This window comes from Argentina silus (genome assembly GCF_951799395.1).
Source record: "Argentina silus genome assembly, chromosome: 6".
NCBI lineage: Eukaryota > Metazoa > Chordata > Actinopteri > Argentiniformes > Argentinidae > Argentina > Argentina silus.
The window spans coordinates 2,932,405-2,953,303 of record NC_139660.1 but is presented as its reverse complement, the minus strand read 5'-3'; the positions used below and the strand labels follow the sequence as shown (position 1 = coordinate 2,953,303).

At 44.6% G+C, this 20,899-nt stretch overlaps 1 protein-coding gene across 1 annotated transcript; it reads left to right on the top strand.

The window, feature by feature from the left end:
- Positions 1–2,324: 2,324 nt before the first annotated feature.
- aspm (assembly factor for spindle microtubules) lies at positions 2,325–20,690 on the top strand (the record flags this gene model as incomplete). Its single annotated transcript, XM_083671526.1, has 31 exons — positions 2,325–2,612; positions 3,257–3,400; positions 3,536–5,015; positions 5,220–5,309; positions 5,532–5,633; positions 5,771–5,917; positions 6,500–6,739; positions 6,856–6,923; positions 7,059–7,200; positions 7,559–7,689; positions 7,870–8,045; positions 8,208–8,353; positions 8,468–8,553; positions 8,722–8,937; positions 9,452–9,656; positions 9,900–10,048; positions 10,454–10,582; positions 10,697–10,891; positions 11,079–14,993; positions 15,128–15,277; positions 15,648–15,814; positions 16,002–16,161; positions 16,427–16,636; positions 16,910–17,059; positions 17,843–18,034; positions 18,287–18,479; positions 19,125–19,279; positions 19,531–19,707; positions 19,855–20,027; positions 20,195–20,293; positions 20,539–20,690. The coding sequence occupies 31 exons, from the start codon at positions 2,325–2,327 to the stop codon at positions 20,624–20,626; spliced, it is 9,963 nt and encodes a 3,320-aa protein (XP_083527652.1). The 3' UTR covers positions 20,627–20,690.
- Between the last annotated feature and the right edge of the window lie 209 nt (positions 20,691–20,899).

The following is a 20,899-nucleotide window of genomic DNA, read 5'->3' as shown; positions in this document are numbered from 1 at the left end:
ATTGTGATCTCTGCAGCCCTATAATGACAGTGGATGGCTGAGATGGAAAGGTTTGGAAATAAGGGGTCTGATCGTAGGACTTGCTGAGAGTTTTGAATGGACAATAACAACATTTGTAACAGTCATAAAACATTGTGTATCCTACAGGGATCATGATAAACATTGTCAAATCAATATCAGTTAGATCCCACAATGGATTACATAAGCTTTTACATATCTGTTTACAAGATATACAATTGAGTAGATAGACAAGAGATGTCAAGCTACAGATGTTGCGTCTCAAGTTTGAGATTTAAAAGCGTGATGATGATGATGATGATGATGATGATGATGATGATAATGATTAACATTTAAATATCTATTCAAAATAAAAAATAAAAACAGCAGCATGGAAATTCAACAGTTTTCATCTGTAAAAACACCGAAAAGATATATTTAAAAAAAAAAACACTTACCATCTGTCACTGTGATCAGTGCTGAGGTGAAGAGGGCGCATATAAAGAATTTAAACCTAATATAACACAATAAATCCATATTCGTGATGAGAAATCATCCTGCTCGTATGAAGCATGTCGATAGGGCTATCTCTCCTCCACAGATGCCGTGTCCCGTGTTGTCAACCACAGAGCGTACCCCCAGCGCTCTCAACAGATGCGCGCTCCTCCCGCGCACCGATAGGCTCGTCTCCAGCCCTTCAGATGATCAAACGTGAACGCTATAAAAAGACCTCTGGGAATCGGATTGGTGTTCATATAACACCAGTTAGTCGGATAGCATGTAGGCCTATGTGGGGATAAAGGTTCTTGGTTATAGTCAGACTACCATTTAAATAAATAAAAACAAGTGCACACATTTAATAGCTTACAGAATGGTTTGAGACTGTATAAACCAACAAATCATCGGAATAAACTGAGGCTCTGTTTAAGCATTAAACTATTGGGAAGATGATGCTTGAATAGCTCTGAGCAGTGTAGTTAGAAAGTTGCACATAATACATATTTTTTGCAAGATATGCATGCAACCAACAATTTGTAATGAGAAATGTTGCATGTTGCATGAATCAGAATCAGAATCAGAATCAGAATTATTTTATTTGGCAAAGTCAGGAAATTGACTTGGTAAGGTTGGTGCATAGGACAGAAAAATAACAATATATAAGCAAAATATTAGTAAAAAATGTACAAAATAGCAAAATATTAACAAATACCAAAAATAATTTTACAAAATAGAACAATAAGTTATGTAGGCTGTGTGAGGCTAAGAGGCAATGAGGCTAGAGGCTGTGAAATGGGTACGGGGCAGGTACACTATAAAATAGAATAAATATAAATAATATAGATTACACTGTGTGTGTGTGTGTGTGTGTGTGTGTGTGTGTGTGTGTGTGTGTGTGTGTGTGTGAAAGGATGGGGTGGGGGTGGAAGTGGAAACTGTTCAGGGGGCGCGAGGTTTTGGTCTTGATCGACCGGAACCTTTTGCCGGATGGAGGTCTTTGGAAGAGGTGGTGACCAGGGTGGGAAGGATCAGCGATGATCTTTCCTGCTCTCTTACTGGTCCTGGAGTGGAACAGGCGGCAGACGGCAGGTTGCAGCCGATGATAACTATAACTAGATAACTAGAGTTATTACTGTGCAATAACTGATACGTATAATGTATATTATAGCCTACTTATAGCTATAGTAATCAAGGTATACTATCAAGGCATACAGTCTGATCAATCTGTGGCATTCATTGTAAAAGCCCATGCAAAATAGTCTTTAGGGGCGGGCAGGGGGAAGAATTCTGCCACAACTGAACTGGTTTGACAGTAAATGCTCATGTACTGTTTGTGGTAGTTTGTGTTGTTTTTTTTACAACCGTTTTTTTTTTTTTTTTTTTTTTTACATTTTACTTTTGGGCCAACTTTCATACTGCTACATTGTTACGGTTAGCCGTGGAAACCCCGCCCACCTTCAAACTCACAGCACTGGCTTTCAGAGGTGTGGCCTAAGTCAGTTTAAACACGTTGGGGATCTCCGATAGGCTGCTCTTTGTTTATCTCGCAGCGATTGGATCATTAAGGTCCCAACCTACGCTTTGATAGGCTAGCAAACTGAGGCTAAATTCAAAATGATCTGTCTGGGTGTTTCTATCGTCCGCGTTTGGAAAATCAGCGAAAACGTGTTTCTGTCGGTCAGTCAGTTCAGTTAGCTAGTTAGCTACTAACCCTAAAGCAACAGGCGAAATCGTTCTACTAAAAGCAAGCTTTTATCTTTTTTTTAAGGGCGGCGGGGGCATGGTTTTACCTTCAGAAATGATATTAATGTACCGGTATTAGTCAAATTATGGCACAGTTATCAGCGACAGGGGGTTTCCTGGATTTCAGTCCAATGAAGAAAGAAGATATTTGTATTGACAACAATAAAGAAAACAATAGCTCGCTACCAGTTTTGAGTTTAGTTCAGTTTTCAAAGGCTCCGTTTGTAAGTTTTGGAACTGTAAAGTTGGGATCTTCCAAATCATCCCTTCTGCGCATTGAGAATCCCACTCAAGATGCCACAGCAGAGGTGACAATAACCAAGATTGCATCGACAAAGGGATTTTCTGTGGATCAAACCAGATTCACAGTACAGGTAAGCCTAAGAGACAGATCTGCTTTTTACCATCTGTCCTGTTACAGTTTTTAGGAGACTTGCCAATGTTATCAACTGTACATATCATATTGATATTCATCTCATGTATATTCACTTATTATATTCAGTTATTTATACTCACTGTAATACCGTATACCGTAATACCTAAAACTGTAATACCTAAAACTGTAATACCTAAAACTGTAATACCTAAAACTGTAATACCATGCCCTGTCTACGATTTCATGTCTTTTGCACTATCTGGTTAGATGCCGAACTGCATTTCGTTGTCTCAGTACTTGTACTCTGTGCAATGACAATAAAGTTGAATCTAATATAATATAATCTATTCAATGTTAACGAGTAGCTGTTTCTAACTACGTAGCTAAAGGTAGCTAGCTAGTGACGTTCTGAATCTTTGACTTGAGGGTTGAAGCTAGCTAGCTAAAATGGTTTGCTCACATGGTACATACTTATATCACATGACGTGCATTGCATATATTCAGTATACAAAATGCTTTAAGCGTTAAGTTAATTATACAGGCCACATTCTAGGTCTAGAGGCCACATTGGCTGCCTGGAAAACAAACCTAATTTGAGTGTAGTTCCTTGCCAGACATCTAACTTTCCTTTTTTTTCTGCAGCCTGGTGATTGTTTAAGTTTGACAATTACTTGGACTCCAGTTGAAGAAGGTGGTGTTCGAGAGTTGATCATTTTCTTTGCAAATGGGGTGGTTAAACATCAAGCGATTTTGCTTGGGAGAGCAGATGCACCTAAAAAGAAAAAGGTAACATTGTTTTCAAATAAGCAACTCAACATATTTTTTGTTTCTCAAACATATCAACTTTTAAGGTTATATATAGTATCATCACTCTTTGTGGGCTATTTGCACTTCATGTTGTTTGTCACCTTGTTTTTTTAGAGGAGTCTATGGGATTCCATCAAAGGCAAGAAGGCAGCTGATCTTTCAGCTCCTCCCAGGAGCAAGAAGACAGACTCCACACTGCAAAAGGCAGCCAACAAGACCTTTCGTGTATCACGACAACCACAATACAAGCGGGAAAAGGTTCGGAGTCCGCTCGCCTCACTCAATGATGGGGTGGCGGTCAGGGAGAGATCACTCAATAGGTCTAGAACTGTTGATTTTCACTCGGAGCACTCTGACCAGCAGAGGAATTGTACACCTGTCCAAAGACAGAGGTCTCAGCCGCTTTTGGATCAGTCCAATATTAACTATGCCTCACCTGCAGCAGCTAGCCTCTGTGGATCAGTAGGGACACCTGAATGCAGGGACCTCACCAGAGTGCTGAACAGGACACTCTCACCTGTGGCCACTCCAGATAGGCTTAAAAACCTGATGCCTCGCATCCAGTCAATACAAAGTCCTGTCCCTGTCATTGCCAATGCTGTGCCCGACGTAAGCATCGCAGTGATACCCGGGACTCCGGTTTTGTCTGTAAGAGATGCTCTGGCCTTGATTGAGTCTGATCTTCCTCTTGTTGTTGGTACAAGCCCTCCAAACGCATGCTCAAGCTTTGATTTCTCTGACTCCTTGGAGTCAGTGAGTGAAGAACCAGGTTGTAGCGCAGCTGCTGTGTTCAAAGCACTGCCTGGTAGCCCCTTAGAGTCAGAATCTACACAGCCCAGACTGACCTTCTTCATTAAACCAAAACCTGCTACAGTCAGTGTTGAATGCGTTACTGTTAAAGTACAGGTTGAAGACGTTGCTCCTAAGGCCAAGAAGATTCCTTTTACCTCTGCCACAGTGACCAAGACCAAAGCAGCTCCAGCACCTGTCCAGGTGGAGAGTAGCCCAGGGACAAGAAAAATAAAAACCTCAAGGCGGCGTCTCCTGGAGAAAACGCTCGAGTTAACAGATGGCGGCAGCAGCCATTCTGAATCAAGTCCAGGTACCCCAGGCCTCCCTGTTATCGACTCCACTGTAAGCACAGGCGCACACCACGATTCCAAGTTGGCCGCCTCCCCGTTTGAGTTCAGGCAGCGGGACCTGGAGTTAAACTCATTTGGCTTTACTGCGTTGGATAATCGCCCAGCTCCTGTCACCTTCTCGACCGTTTTTCCTCTGCCCATGGTTCACTCCACCCACGGCGATGGCGAACCCCGGTCCCTGGGAGTGTATGGCCACTCTCTGGGAGCTGTTCAACATGAGTCTGCATCTGCACCTCTGCCCATCGAGCCAGACATGTTTCCTGTCTTTAGCCAGAGCCAGTTTGACATGGTGGTGCAAAACAAGAAGAGGAAGAGCGATGAGTTTTTGAAGGATGCTGAGAAAATGGTCCATGTGAAAAGGAGTAGGGTGACAACTGCTGTGAAAGAACCCAAGAGAGCAGCTCAAGAGAGGAGGAACACTGCCCCACAAAGGCAGCAGCTAAGAACAGCAGGTGAGTTAGAGGATAGTTTCACTGAACAATACTCTGAACTCTGATGTGAAGTATTGGTTTCATAGCAATTGAAATCGAGTCCCTTTCCCTTTATAATATAACAGACGTTGTTGTATACTGCTCTTTACAATTAAATGTGAAATCCCAAAATATCTTTTAATTGAATAATAATTTCCTGAGATCTGCATGTATTTTGTTTTTCAGGTTCAGTCCATACTAGTTCTGCCTCATCCATCAAAGCCGCAAAGTCTGTGGCCCCAGCCCTTAAGCCAAGTTTAAGACCCACCCCGTGCAGTATGTAAAGTTTACCGACATGTTTTAAAATGCTTTAATATTTGCTTCGTTAAATCCTTATGCCATTTATTTTTCACACATGAATACAATAGTTGTATGTCTAAAATCATTTACACAATGCTATTGTACTGGTGATTAGCCCAGCTCTCGTGTTTGGTGTTTAAATGCTATTTAAAAATGGTTTTGCATTACTCTTTAATATTTTCTCTGCTATGATCACAGGTGCACGTTCTTTGAAGTCCTATCGTGCCTCATCTGTGAAGACAGCGAAGGTTGTACCAGTGGCACAGTCCAAGCTGGTCTTTACCAAGCCTGCACAAACAGGTACTGTTTGTGATGTGTTGTGTATCTAGTGTCGGTCGTGTTTTTTCCCTTGATGTTTACCGTTGCCTCTTTCTACTGGCATATGAAGCTGCATCATAACCAATGTAACGTAGAGGTCTTGATTTTATAATTTGTAGCCATCCCGAGGCACCCAATGCCTTTTGCTGCCAAAAACATGTTCTACGATGAGCGTTGGATCGACAAGCAGGAGAGAGGATTCACCTGGTGGTTGAACTACGTCCTCACCCCAGATGACTTCAAGGTCAACACCGAGGTCACTAAAGGTAATGCCCGTGTGTCTGCTTCACTGCCTTCAGCACTCTCTGATCACATTTGATTGGTCCTTTACTAATCTGTAGAATCGTGTCATGTTTGCTAAACATGAAGAGGCCAAGATTAACTTTCTGTCCCGAGACTAGAGCCTCATTTCGACATGCTCTGTTGTCTTTGTGTGCTAGAGCTCTCGGGGAGGGAAGGCTGAACTTATTCACTGACTTGTCTTTCTGTAGACGAGTCAGTTTCTGTAGACTAGCATCGTGACTGCCAATGGCCCCTGGTCTGAGCATTGATTACTTTATCTTATGATGACTGATGGACAGATGATTCACTTACTTTAAACAAATGTATTTGTTGTAAGTCGCTTTCGATAAATAAATGCCGTGTATGTAATGGAAATGTCAGACACACGCTCAGTGGCAAATTCATCGTCTTCATATAAGGACATCTAGTTTAGACTAGTAAAATAAAGATTGTTTTTTTCTTCTGTGTAATGTGTTTAGCTTTAAAAAAAAAAAAAGGGAAAAAAAAAGGAAAACAAATCTGACACACAAAGTCGCTTTATAACCCTCCTGTTTTTGTGTTTGTAGTGAACGCTGTGTCCTTGGCAATGGGCAGTGATGACAAGTTCAGTGTCCCTAATGCTCCCACCAAAGAGGAGATGTCCTTCAGTACGTACACGGCTCGGCGGCGCCTCAACCGGCTTCGTCGTTCGGCCTGCCAGCTCTTCACCTCGGAGGCCGTGGTCAAAGCCATACAGAGGCTGGAGCTGGAGGTGGAAGCCAGGAGGCTGTTGGTTCGCAAGGACCGCCATCTTTGGAAGGACATTGGTGTGTGTATGCTGGATGGCATCAGAACTGTATGAGGAGATTTGAGATATTTTGAGCGTTTGTGTGTTTTGTGATGAGGTCATGTGTAGGGTTTTAATTCGTGTCTTGTTTCACAGGGGAACGGCAAAAGGTTCTGAATTGGCTTCTCTCCTACAACCCCCTTTGGTTGAGGATCGGACTTGAGGTATTTTATATGAATTGATATCCCACCGCGCACACACACACACTCACACACACACACACAGAAACACACACACACCAACACGTTGTTCCCCCATATCTATAGTGCGTGTTTAATACTCATGGTTTAATTTTCCAGACTATCTATGGGGAGATGATTTCACTGGAGAGCAACAGTGACGTCATGGGTCTTGCCATGTTCATTCTGAGGCGTTTGCTCTGGAACCCTGACATCGCCGCGGAGTTCAGACACGCCAAAGTACCCAACCTGTACAAAGACGGTAATGCACAGAGCCGCCTGCTACAATGTCACAATGTACCACTTTTGACTGGTACTGTGTATGTATATACTATATAATAATATATATTGCCCCTCCACTTACATTTACCCATGTAAGTGCTTTCTAATGTCTGAGTCACTCCTGAAATCGAATCAAATCTTATGTCTCACATGTATCGCATACAGTTGTAAGTGACATGGTGAAATGCTTTGGGGTCTTGCTCCACACTCAACAACAACAGTCGGCAACAATCAACAATTCAATAATAAGTAATAATAAGTACAATAAAGTGACAAGTGAACTGCACCCTGTATGCTGTGCTAATGACTTCTGTTATTGCTTATTCACCTGTGGACAGGCCACGAGGAGGCCCTGTCTCGTTTCACTCTGAAGAAGCTGCTCCTGCTGGTGTGCTTTCTGGACAAGGCCAAAGAGTCCAGGATGATTGAGCACGACCCCTGTTTGTTCTGCATGGATGCAGAATTCAAGGTAGGAGAGGAGCTCCCACAGCCTCAATTATACACTTGTCATCAAGACAGTCTGCTTCAGTAATTTTCCCTAGTTTTTTTTAAATTTTTTATAAATGTTCCAGACACCTCTGTGTGTCTGGAACACACAAAGATTCAATGCCTCCCCTCCCTAATTTCCCCTCTGTGTTCTATTTTACAGACCAGCAAGGATCTACTGCTTGCGTTTTCCCGGGACTTTCTGAGTGGAGAGGGAATTCTGCCCCGTCACCTTGGATACCTGGGCTTAACCGTGTCTCATGAGCAGATGCCACTGGATGAGTTCAATTTTGCGGTGAAAAACCTGGCGGTTGACTTGAAATGCGGACTCCGTCTAGTGTAAGTCACATTTACGTGACGATTATTTAGGACAGGACAGAAATGTTTTATTTTTTTATTTTAGGGAAATATGTATATTTATCTTTCTTATTGCTGAAGCACAAACTGTTATTACCTTCACTGTATCCCCATGACCTATGTTTTTTTTGTGTGTTGACTCAGGCGTGTGATGGAGCTGTTTATCCAGGACTGGAGCCTCTCACACAAGTTAAGGGTGCCCGCCATCAGCCGTCTCCAGAAGGTCCACAACGTGGACATCGCCCTGCGGGTGCTGAAAGCCAGAGGTGTTGACCTCAAGGATGAGCATGGTAATTCAAACTGTCCTGTTGGAAGGGCATGTCAAAGGGCATGGACAAGAACATTGCTGCTCTCGCTGGTCCTGAGCAGCTCACGGTCTTAACAGTAGTGCCTATCTCTTCCAGGCGCTATGATTGATTCCAGAGATATCGTGGATGGACACAGGGAGAAAACATTGAGCCTTCTTTGGAAAATCATCTTTGCCTTCCAGGTATGTTTCATGACTCCCCCTACCCTCCTGATAGAAGTTGTGAGTAAGTACAGATGAGGTATAAGATCAGCAAGCCACCTCCCCTTGCTAACCTGAACATCACCGGTACATAAAAACTCCCCTGTTTAGCATGCAGCCCTTTTCAGTGTAGTTTACCCCTCTGACCAGGTGGAGGTGCTGTTGGATGAGGATCAGCTGAGAGAGGAGATTGGCTTCCTCAAACGCTCCTGGCGAACAAAACAGAAACTGGCGTCACTGAGGGCTGACAGAGGTATACCGCAGAAGACCACTAAATCAAAGACTCCAGTGGAACACAGTAGTGGCCCGAAGATCACCCTGCTGATGGACTGGGTCAATGCGGTCTGCGAGTTCTACCACCTGAAGGTGAGTCGGTTACCTTTTTCAAAGATGTTTTTTTTATTTATTTTTTTATTATTTTTATTAAATGCAGGTATACTCAAAAGAAAGGAAATGTTTCTGTGTTGTGAGTGGATGTAGTTATGGTGCACCTAACTGCAGGAACTGCAGAAAAAAATTCAGTTGCGTGTTTTTGCAAAAATTACCACATTCCAACAATTGAGAATTAATTGCATGGCCAATAAACAGTCTTTGCCTTTGTCTGGTGCCGCTTGGGCAATTTAGGGTGTTAATTGAGGACCTGTTTCTTCAAATATTGTGTTTTTATATGATGTAATGAACTGTGTTGTATTTTCTATGTGTTGTTTAATTATTGTGTAAATATTGTGGACAGGGTGCACCCGCAAAAGAGGCCTGGATCTCAGTGTGTTTCCCCTGTATAAATAACAGTTAAATAAATATAAAAATGTATGCCAGCCACACCTCACACATTTGAAATAGAAAACAGAGTGTATGTATTCTCTGTTGTGTGTCTTTGCAGGTTGAGAACTTCACCGTGTCGTTCTCGGACGGCCGGGCCCTGTGCTGCCTTATCCACCATTACCACCCCAGCCACCTGCCAATGGAGAGAGTCAGTCAGAGCACCACTCAGACTGAAGAGTGCTCCCAGAGAGGCAGAGTCGAGCTCAACTGCTCATCAAGCGACTCCGACAACTCTTTTGATGCCTGGACCACAATGCAACACGGTGATTTTTAGATATTAGGATGTACATTTTTAATTTATTATTTTACCAGTGAGCTCAGGCTGTGATTTGAATCTTTTTTTCAGACCAATAAAGACAAGATATTTATTATTTTATACACACACACACACACACACACACACACACACACACACACACACACACACACACAGCATTTGTTTTAGTGGTTTGAAATTAACTACAAAAACGGTGGATGATGTGCTGTTTCTTTGCTTTTGTAAAAAGGCCCAGAATCATCATCAATGGAATTCAAAGAGCTTTTGGAGAATGAGAAGAGTAATTTCAGGCTGGTCAACACCGCCGTGTCATTCCTTGGGGGCGTTCCTGCCATGATAAACCCAGCTGACATGTCAAACACAATCCCCAATGAGAAGGTGAGACGTTTTTAGTTTTTTTGTCTGTAGGGAAACGGCTCAGTAGGATTTTCAACAGCACACTCAATGTGAATTTTGTAATTCCTCAAACACCAGTGTTCGGCGGCACACTCTGTCCTCTATTTCCCAGTCTCTCAGTTGTAAATACCAGCATGTTTTTGTACTCTTCTTGCTCATTGCCCCCTTTTATATTTATGTACCTGGTCTAGGTTGTTTTTGTACTAATTGCCCCCTTTTATGTTTACGTACCTGGTCTAGGTTGTTTTTGTACTAATTGCCCCCTTTTATGTTTACGTACCTGGTCTAGGTTGTTTTTGTACTAATTGCCCCCTTTTATGTTTACGTACCTGGTCTAGGTTGTTTTTGTACTAATTGCCCCCTTTTATGTTTACGTACCTGGTCTAGGTTGTGACGTGTTACCTGTCGTTCCTGTGCGCTCGTCTCTTGGACCTTCGCAATGAGACGCGAGCGGCCCGGGTCATCCAGGGAGCATGGAGGATGTACAGGCTGAAGAAGGATTTGGAACTTTTCCAGGTGTGTTTTATTGCAACGTGATGAAACATGGAGCACTGGATGCTCATTTCAGGCTAGCTCTATCCACAACTCCATCCATACGTTTGAGCAATCCAATGCTTGGTCCTTTCATAGGAAAGGAACGTGGCCGCAGCAAAGATTCAGGTGCTGGTCAGGAACTTTCTCCAGAGGCGGAGGGCAGAGAGGCAGAACGCTGCTGCCGTCAACATCCAGACAGCCTGGCGGGGCTACTCAGCGCGGAACATGCTGAGACTGATGACACAGGCGAAACTCAGGGCTCGTCAAGACACTGCAGCAACTGCCATCCAAGTATGTCTGTTCAATGATTTCAAATGTGGGTGGTCCCCCACCCTCCAATATGCTAAGTGGCCCGTAATCTTTTAGATGCATGTATACCTGATGTGATTCAGTGTCTTTACATGTACTCAAATTATTTGATTGCTACTAACTGCAGTCTAAGCACATTGCACTCACCACTCTGCTTTTAATCATACAGGCAGAATGGAGGATGTATGTTGCCATGAAGAACTACCAGAGTTTAAGATGGCACGTTGTTGCTATCCAAGCTCACTGGCGTATGAAGAGGGCAGTCTCTGCGTACAGAAGGATCCAGTGGGCTGCAACTGTGGTTCAGAGGCGTGCGAGAGCTTGGACTCTGGCAAGAATAGAGCGAGAACATTATCTCTCGCTGAGATCTGCAGCTGTCAAAATTCAAAGAAGCTATCAGAGATGGAAGACCCTGCGTTTGCAGAGAGAGAACCATGCTGCCACAGTGATACAAACTGCATTTCACAAATGGCACCATGAAAAAATTGCCAGGAGGGCCACAGCTGCCCTGAAGATCCAGTCTTGGTACAGAATGCACAGGTGTCAGAAACACTACGCGGATGTCTGTCGGAGCACCATTCTCATTCAGGCGTGGTACAGAGGCCGTGCACAGAGGTGCAACTTTCAGAGATTGAAACTGCAGCAGCGCTCTGCCATTGTCATCCAAAGTGCTTTCAGGGCGAGCGCAGTCAGAAAACAGATTGTGAAGATGAGACTAGCTTCGGTCGTTATTCAGCATTGGTTCAGGGCCTCTTTGCAAAGAGACACGGAGAGGCAACGGTTTCTGAAGATAAGAAGTGCTGTTATTACCACACAGGCAATGTATCGTGGACAAGTGGCTCGGAAGCTAATGAAAGAACAGCACCAGGCAGCGTCAGTGATTCAGGCAGGCTTCAGGATGTTTGTCGCCCACAGGAGGTTCTTATCTTTGAAAAAAGCAACAATCGCTGTCCAACAACAATACAGAGCCAAGTTACTGGGAGAGAAATCAAGGCAGGAGTATGTGGCCCTCAAATGTTCTGTGCTGAGAATACAAGCTATCTGGAGAGGGAGGGCTGAAAGGAAGAAGATTGAGGAACTGCATAAATGTGCCACCGTTATTCAAGCTTACTACCGGAGGCATGCATTGCAGTCACTGTTCAGGTCTAGAAGGGCAGCCGCTTTGGTGTTCCAACGTCAGTACAGGGCTCACAAGGCAGGGAAGGAAATGCGGATTAAGTATCTTCAGGTCAAGAAAGCTGTTCTTGCTCTGCAGGCTGGATTCCACGGCATGAGAGTACGGCAAGAGCTGAGGGACAAACACAATGCGGCCACTGTTATTCAGTCAGCAGTGAGGGCGTTCATTTGTAAAAGACGGTATGTGCTGCTTCAGAGTGCAGCTATCATCATCCAGAGTCACTACCGGGCTTATTTAGTGGGCAAGTCACAACAACAGAAATACAGACAGCTGAGGCAAGCCGCTGTGGAGATACAGGCTGCGTACCGAGGATCCAGAGTCAGAAGAGATCTGAGGAACAGGCACAGTGCTGCCACTGTCATCCAAGCTCAGTTCAGAATGGTCAAAGTACGACTTGCGTACCTTGCCACAAAGTGCGCCGCCGTCATCATACAGGAGCACTGCAGGGCGAACAGGCTGAGAGATCAACAGGTGCAACGCTACGGCGCAATGAAATCTGCAGCTGTGGTGATTCAGGCTGTGTACCGCGGCCACAAAGCCAGACTCGAGGTTGCTAGGATGCACGAAGCGGCCACTGTAATCAAGAGGAGGTTTATCACTTTCAGGGATAGGAAACACTTCCAATCGGTTAAAGCTGCTGCTTTATTCTGTCAGCAGAGACACAGAGCGGTGGCCATTGCAAGAAAAGACCGGAGAAACTACCTGTTGAAGCGCAGGGCTGCCATTGACCTTCAGGCGGCTTATAGAGGGATGAGGGAGAGGCGGCAGTTAAAGACTGAACACACAGCAGCCATTGTCATTCAGTCTCATGTTCGAAAGCACCTGAGGAGAACTTATTACAAGAGGCTACAGTGGGCTGCAAACTCAATGCAAGCACGTTACAGAGCCAACAATAAGATGAGTGTTGAGCTGCAAGCTCTGAAAACTAAGAGGAATGCTGTCACCGTGTTGCAGGCTGCCTTCCGTGGCATGAGATCCCGCCAGGGTATAAGAGAGATGCTCAAGGCGGCCAGTGTTATCCAGAGAAGTTATAGGGCCCACTGCCAGCGCAAACAGTACATCAACTTGAAGTCCTCGGTCCTTGCAGTTCAGCAAAGATATCGTGCCACCTTGGCAGCTAAGCAGCAGATGCAGTACTACCAACATATGCGCAGTGCTTCCGTCCTCTTTCAGGCAACCTATAGAGGTCAGAGAGCAAGAAGGCAGATGGGGCTTCAACATCAAGCTGCCACTGTGATCCAGGCTGCATTCAGAAAGCACAGAGAGGAGGTCAAGTTCCAGGCCATGAGGTTGTCTGCCATCCTCATCCAGAGGTACTACAGGTCATGTCTTCAAAGGAAACGGGACCGGGACAGATTCATGAAACTGAGAGACTCAGCCATAGTCATTCAGGCAGCTTTTAGGGGGCATCGCATTCGCTGGGACGTTGCTAAGATGCACAGAGCAGCCAGTGTCATACAGGCCACTTTTAGGAGGCACAAGCAGCAGTCAGCTTTCAGAAGGCAGCGCTGGGCTGCAAGTGTTCTTCAACAAAGATTCAGAGCACAGAGAGAGAGGAACTCCCAGATGCAGAGATACCATCAAATGAGAAATTCTGTTATCGTGTTACAGTCAGCTTTCCGTGGCATGAAATCCAGACAAAGCATCAAACAAAGACACAGGGCTGCCAGTGTTATCCAGAGATGTTATAGGGCCCACTGCCAGCGCAAACAGTACATCACCTTGAAGTCCTCGGTCCTTGCCGTTCAGCAAAGATATCGTGCCACCTTGGCAGCTAAGCAGCAGATGCAGTACTACCAACATATGCGCAGTGCTACCGTCCTCTTTCAGGCAACCTATAGAGGTCAGAGAGCAAGAAGGCAGATGGGGCTTCAACATCAAGCTGCCACTGTGATCCAGGCTGCATTCAGAAAGCACAGAGAGGAGGTCAAGTTCCAGGCCATGAGGTTGTCTGCCATCCTCATCCAGAGGTACTACAGGTCATGTCTTCAAAGGAAACAGGACCGGGACAGATTCATGAAACTGAGAGACTCAGCCATAGTCATTCAGGCAGCTTTTAGGGGGCATCGCATTCGCTGGGACGTTGCTAAGATGCACAGAGCAGCCAGTGTCATACAGGCCACTTTTAGGAGGCACAAGCAGCAGTCAGCTTTCAGAAGGCAGCGCTGGGCTGCAAGTGTTCTTCAACAAAGATTCAGAGCTCAGATGCTGAGAAGCTCCCAGATGCAGAGATACCAGCAGGTTAGAAATGCTGTGATATGCATCCAGGCGTCGTTCAGGGGGAAGCAAGCAAGAGAGTGTGCAAAACAGACACGAGCAGCCAGGAGGATTCAGTCATACCTCAGAATGAGCATCAGGCGACGCCACTTCCTGAAGAAAAAGGCTGCCGCTGTAGCGATTCAGTCTGCCTTTAGAAGGCACCAGGTCAGAGCACTGTACAACAAAATGCATGCATCAGCTGTTACAATCCAGAGATGGTACAAGTCACTGAAAGTCGCCCAAAGACAAAGAAATAATTATTTGGCCACCAGAGAAGCGGCAGTAAAACTGCAGTCAGCCATCCGTGGAATGCTGGCAAGAAGGCTGGCGAGACGTGAACGTGCAGCGGTGAAGGTCCAGTCAGTGCTGCGTATGTCCATGCAGCGGAGGAGGTATTTGAACCTGCAGTCAAGCACAGTGAAGCTGCAGTCTCACTGCAGGAGGTGGATAGCAAGGAGAAGCTTCTTGAAGTGGCGGAAAGCAGCCGTTACTCTCCAGAGGCACTACAGAGGCCTGCAAATCCAGAGAGCGCAGCAATCTCTGTATCTCAAGACCTTGAGAAGTGTCCGGATGTTACAGGCCAGAGTCCGTGGACACATTCAACTGAAACGATATCAGAAGCTCAAGAGAAGTGCAGTCACGATTCAGGTGTGTAGGAATTTTTTTTTTTTTTGCTCAATCAAATCAACCTCATCATGTGTATTTAGTCAATAAATTAAATTCAAATTATTTTTAGTAATTTAAAGGCTGATAATATCCTACATTTGTAATTTGAAATACAGGCCTTTTACTATGGACTGGTGGAGAAGCGAAAGTTCCAGCAACAGAGGGCCTCGGCTGCCATAATACAGAAACACTACAGGGCCCATCTCCTTAGCCAGAGAGAGAGGGCAAAATACCTGGAAATGAAAAAGTCTGCTCTTATTCTACAGGTAAATTAAGAAAAGTGTTGCTGTTGAGACTACTACCTCTAATATTGATATACTACCTATCAGGCCCGGCGCCAGAACCAACACCTTGGAAGGGCCATTGATTTTGTATGGGTGGGCGTGGGGTGGTAGCAAGACCGGCGGTGCCTATGGATAGCAATACAAATATGAGATTAAACATTCAAACATGCCCCCGGAATATCAACAATTCAGGAAAAAAAAAAAAAAAAAAAGTCTGAACTTTTGATTGGTTGGGCAAGATGCACATTTGGGTGGGCTGAGCCCAACCCTGCCCAGGGCCACCGCTGGCCATATATACCTATAAATATGTTTATAGGTCATGAGGTAGTCTCATTTCTGATTTAAATTTCAGGCAGCGTTCCGTGATCACCTCGCCAGACGACGTGCCAAGGAACTGCAGGCGGCTCTGAGGATTCAGTCCTGGTTCCGAGGGAACGTCGCTCGTCGAAATTTCATTGCAAGGCGAAGCGCTGTAGCGACGATCCGCAGATGCATACAGACCAGGCGCCTTCGCAACAGGTAATGTCAGAACTGATTTAGTTCACGGTTATTTAGTAGTGTGTCCTTAGATCTTAGACATGATTTCTCATCTGGTAGATACATTTCACCCATTTCTTTGTTCATTTAGGATTGTGCTAATGTGTGTTTTGAATATATATTATAAAAAAAAGCCCACTGTGAACTCGGCCACTTTTTTTTCTTTTAGGTTCAGAGCGATCCAGTGTAGTGTTCTGGTCATCCAGCACAGGAGGAAAGAGACGCTGAAGGCCAGGGTAGAGCGCCAGAGCTTCCTCAGTATGAAAGCTGCCGCTGTCAACATTCAAGCATCGTGGAGAGGCCGTAAAGCTCGGCACCACCTGCTCAAGGTATTTCATTTCTCATGTAGGCTTCTACTCCGCTGTATTTATTCCGTCTTCACCAGCATCCAGTTCACTTTGTCAGTGTTCAGAAAATGTATTGAAATAAAATACACATGTATGGAATCGTCTTCTTTTGCTATACAGTGTTATATGTGTTCATTTAGTTTATCAAGCCATTGAATACCAACTTGAATACGTGTTTCACTATTAAGTACTACCACCAAGCTATCCACGGTAACAAACGCGCGACTGAACCCCCCCCCCCCCCCAGGAGCAGAAGGCTGCAGTGCTGATCCAGTCCTCTTATCGTGGCTGGGCCCAGAGACGGGTGTTCCAGAGACAAAGAACGGCTGCCCTGGTTCTACAGAGGAGAGTAAGGGCTCTGCAGCAAGCCGTGGCAGAGAGGGAAAACTTCATACGCCTCAGAAACGCTGCCATTACTCTACAAGCACACTGCCGTGGCTGGATCGCCAGGAGACAGGTAGCACATTGTTTTAACTGTTGATAAAGAATCAGTTCAGTCCATGCAGAGTGAAGGGAAACTGAACTTTATCAGTGTTCAGCCCCAGCTCCTGTAGGTAACATGTTCATCCTATGTGGTATAATTACGAGGAGGTAAACAAACTCCTAAATTATATTTCTGCACGTGAAACTTCTTCCACAACCAGACGGAGACTTAAACCTTGTGAAGCAAGCCAACCTTTCCTCAGTGTATAATGACAGCTGCTGTAAACCGTATTTCCCTGACCTCCAGGTGAGAGCAGAGGCTGACGCGGGGAGGAGGAGGCGGTTCTGTGCTGCCGTGTTCCACAACCTGTGTGCCGTGAGGATACAGAGAGCCCTGAGGGCACACTGGGCCTTGCAGTCTGCCAAGGGGCAGATTCACTCAGTCATCTCCATACAGGTACAGAACACTGACTCAACCACTCCTATATATTTTACATTTACTTAGTAGTAGTTTACTACAACAAATACATTTGGTTAAGTAAGTGAATCATCTATCCATCAGTCATCATAAGATAAATTAATCAATGCTCAGACCAGAGGCCATAGGCAGTCACAATGCTAGAAGAAGGATTTAAAAAAAAAAAAAAAATTATTTCTTTTTATTAACAGGAGAGAAACTTGTACAGGGGGGTAGTGGGGGTGAAGAGGTCATTAGGAGGGAATTTATTTTAGATTATACTTAGATCAGTATCATTAGTAATAGGGTTTTTCCACACAGGAAGGAATGGCAGGATCATTTGACCGCATCGACCATAATCTCTGCACACAACAACTATTTAATAGTTTAATTTCATTGTTCCCTCATTAAAAATTAATAGGATGGCAGTTGTATAATTCTATTCATTTGTTCATATACTTTTTGTACATGTGTGCATTATCTGTAGAGGTTTGTTACACATTTCTTCTTTTTAAGGACAACAAACGTCAACCAGTCAGTTATTGCTCTCTCTCTCTGTCTCTCTCTATTTCTGTCTCTCTCTCTCTCTCTCTCTCTGTTTCTGTCTCTCTCTGTTTCTGTCTCTCTCTCTCTCTTTCTCTCCCTGTTTCTGTCTCTCTCTGTCTCTCTCTCTCTGTTTCTGTCTCTCTCTCTCTCTCTCTCTGTCTCTCCCTGTTTCTGTCTCTCTCTCTCTTTCTCTCCCTGTTTCTGTCTCTCTCTCTCTCTCTCATTTCTCCTTCCCAGAGGTGGGTGAGAGCGAGGCTACAGAGGAGGCGGTACCTGGAGGAGAAGAGGAAGGTTGTGGTGGTGCAGAGATCAGCTAGGAGGTGGTTAGCCAACCGCCACCAGGCTGCCTCTGTGATCCAACATGCCGCCAAGAGATTCCTCCTCCAGAGACGTGAGCAGAGGGTGCAACAAGGCATCATCAAGGCACAGGTACTGAGGACTCATACATCGGGGGGGGGGGGGGGTGGGGGGGGCTGCATTTCTCTCTTCCAGCCTAGACCCACCCCCCTTAACAGTGATGAAAGTGGATATGTGAAAGCGGTATACACTTACCCAGTTGTTTTAAGATCAGCCAAAAGAAGTGTGTATGAGAATGTAAGAGACCAGTGACTGTTGAATCATTGATGTGTCTCTCTGTGTGTGTCTCTGTCTCTCTCTCGCTACACTTCTCTTTCACTCTAGGCGTTGTGGAGGGGCCACCGCTCACGAGAGCTCAATGACAGTCGTAAAGTGGTGGCCGTGAGGCATCGCCTCCGGAAGATCTCCAAGGCCGTCCGAGAGGAGGACAGGCTGTGTAACAAGACCACCTTGGCCTTAGGCTACCTCCTCTGCTACAAGCACTTCTCCTACATCCTCGAGGCTCTGAAGAACCTGGGTAAGGCCTTTTGTCATCTGTGACAACTAGCAATGGTCCTGTAACGGGATCATGGGAAATGTATGCTTTTTAGATTACCATGTGAATGGTGTCATGAGCTCAAGATTCAAGATTTCAAGATTCAAGATTCTTTATTTGTCACGTGCATACAAGTATACAGTGAAATGCAAAAGTGACAGTGCCACAGAGTAGTGCAACAATACAATGAGTTTTAAAATAGAATAGAATAAAGTAAAATAGAAGTACTAAAAAATATAAACAGTATAAACAATATGAACAGTTTTAGCAATATAAACAGCGGATGGATGATTATGAGTGTGCATATGTGTTATGATGTCAGTGAGTGACTTGAGGGGGGCACTGGTGGGGTCATCGTTGATGATCCTGATGGCGTGGGGGAAGAAACTCAGAGCTGACATGACTCTCTATTCTATACGCGAGACATTCAAACAGTCCATTTCTACCTGAACATCCTGTAAACGTTCCACCCTCCTGAAGAGGCCCCAGCGCTCTCTCATATCACAACAGTCTCTCATGTATGGAAACGAGTCGAGGAAGCCACTTTAGATTATTGAGATGCACCCCGATTGCAGGGTAGAGCCAATAGGCTAACAGGACGTTTTCCCACTGTCATGGTGTCTGCAGAGACTGCGACCAGGCTGTCCCCGGTGTGCTGTGAAAGGCTGGTGGAGAGTGGTGCCACCCTGGTCATCTTCACCCTGATACGCAGCTGCAACAGGAGTGTCCCTTGTATGGAGGTCATCACATACTCCATCCAGGTCCTCCTCAACCTCTCCAAGGTAAACCTGCTAACCAAATCACTGGGAAATTATATGTGGGTAATTATACCCACTCAACCAAAGTTTACAAACCACCCAGATAAATGTGTAGATTATTTTTTTATTTTTTATTATTGTTATTATTATTTTTTAAATGGGGGGACTTGGTCAATCCAAGTCCATACTCACTGATTTCACAGCATTGTGTGATGAAGCATGAACCCTCTTGACCAACATGGCTGTCCTCCCCTTTTCCCCTGTCTCCCCATCAGTACAATAAGACCATTGAGGCTGTGTATGCTGTGGAGAACTCTGTGGACACGCTCCTGGACCTGTTGCAGATCTATAGAGAGAAGGCTGGAGACAAGGTAGCAGATAAGGGAGGCAGCATCTTCACCAAGGCCTGTTTCCTCCTGGCCATTCTACTGCAGGACCAGCACAGGGCTCTGGTGGGTGCTACCAATAATCATCTATAACAGTATTTGTCGGAAATGGCGGCGCTGCCGACTAAAACCGAACAATAGCACTGGCATTTAAAAAAAAACACCCTGGTACCTGTTCTCAACTGAAGTATTTTGTTTTCATTTGAATCGCAGGAGGTCAGGAAGCTCCCCAAGGCTGTGGACAGGATCCGTAGCGTCTTCCGCCTCACCGCGCGCAAACACAAGATGGACGCCGAGAGAACTGTGATGAAGCAGAAGATGAGTGCATCAATGAATGGAAGCATCCTCGCCCAAGCAACCCCACGCAAATCCAAACCAGGGCCTAAGTAAGTGTGTGTGTGTGTGTAGTTTGTTTTAAAGGACTAAGGAGAATATCAGGGAAAACAGTTTTTAAAAAGAAAATATATATAGTTTAAGTGAACTCTGTTTGTTTCTTTAGTAACTGTTGTCCATCATTTTTTTAAGCTGTGTCCATTTATTTATTTATTTCCAGATTTGCACCTGACTGGGTTCTCAGAAAGGACAAGTTGAAAGATGTAGTGGACCCTCTTCGAGCAATTCAAATGGTGGCAGATGCTTTTGCAACTGCACTGTAAAGTAAAAAAATAAGTTTTTTTGTTTTTTTTGTTTTGTATTTTCTCAAGTATTCTCTTGGGGAAAACTTTTAAAGATTTCTGTACATAATTGTTTTTCTTTTTCTTTTAGAATACCATACTAAGCTTGTACATAATAAAATGAAGTATTCTAATGAATTAGTTCTGCATTTAATATGTCTGCTGTTAAAAAGCTGTAAGAATGTTCTAGCTCTGATTAGATGCATGCATTGATGTTTTGCAGACACATGGAGCCATTTACTGAGTCAAATGGAAACAAGATTTTGGCAAACAATCCCCATAAGAGACGTTCTTTTGACGAATTGTCATAGTTACGTCTGACTTCGGCTCCTTTGAAATAAAAGCTTTGTGTCTGCAGCAAGTGGTGGTGACATGAAAGGCTCTAAAACAATAGGTATGCAAACTTTGAAATGTTTTGGTTTGGAATAATAAGCTTTCACAGTACATGCAATAGTACTGAGCATACAGGTACACGGTACTATAGCAAGAAGACGCAGATGAGGCGATTAATTAAGTCAAAGCCTTTATTTCAGTTCGGACAAGTCAGTGAATCCAAGTTTATACCAATTCCGGAGCAAATCATT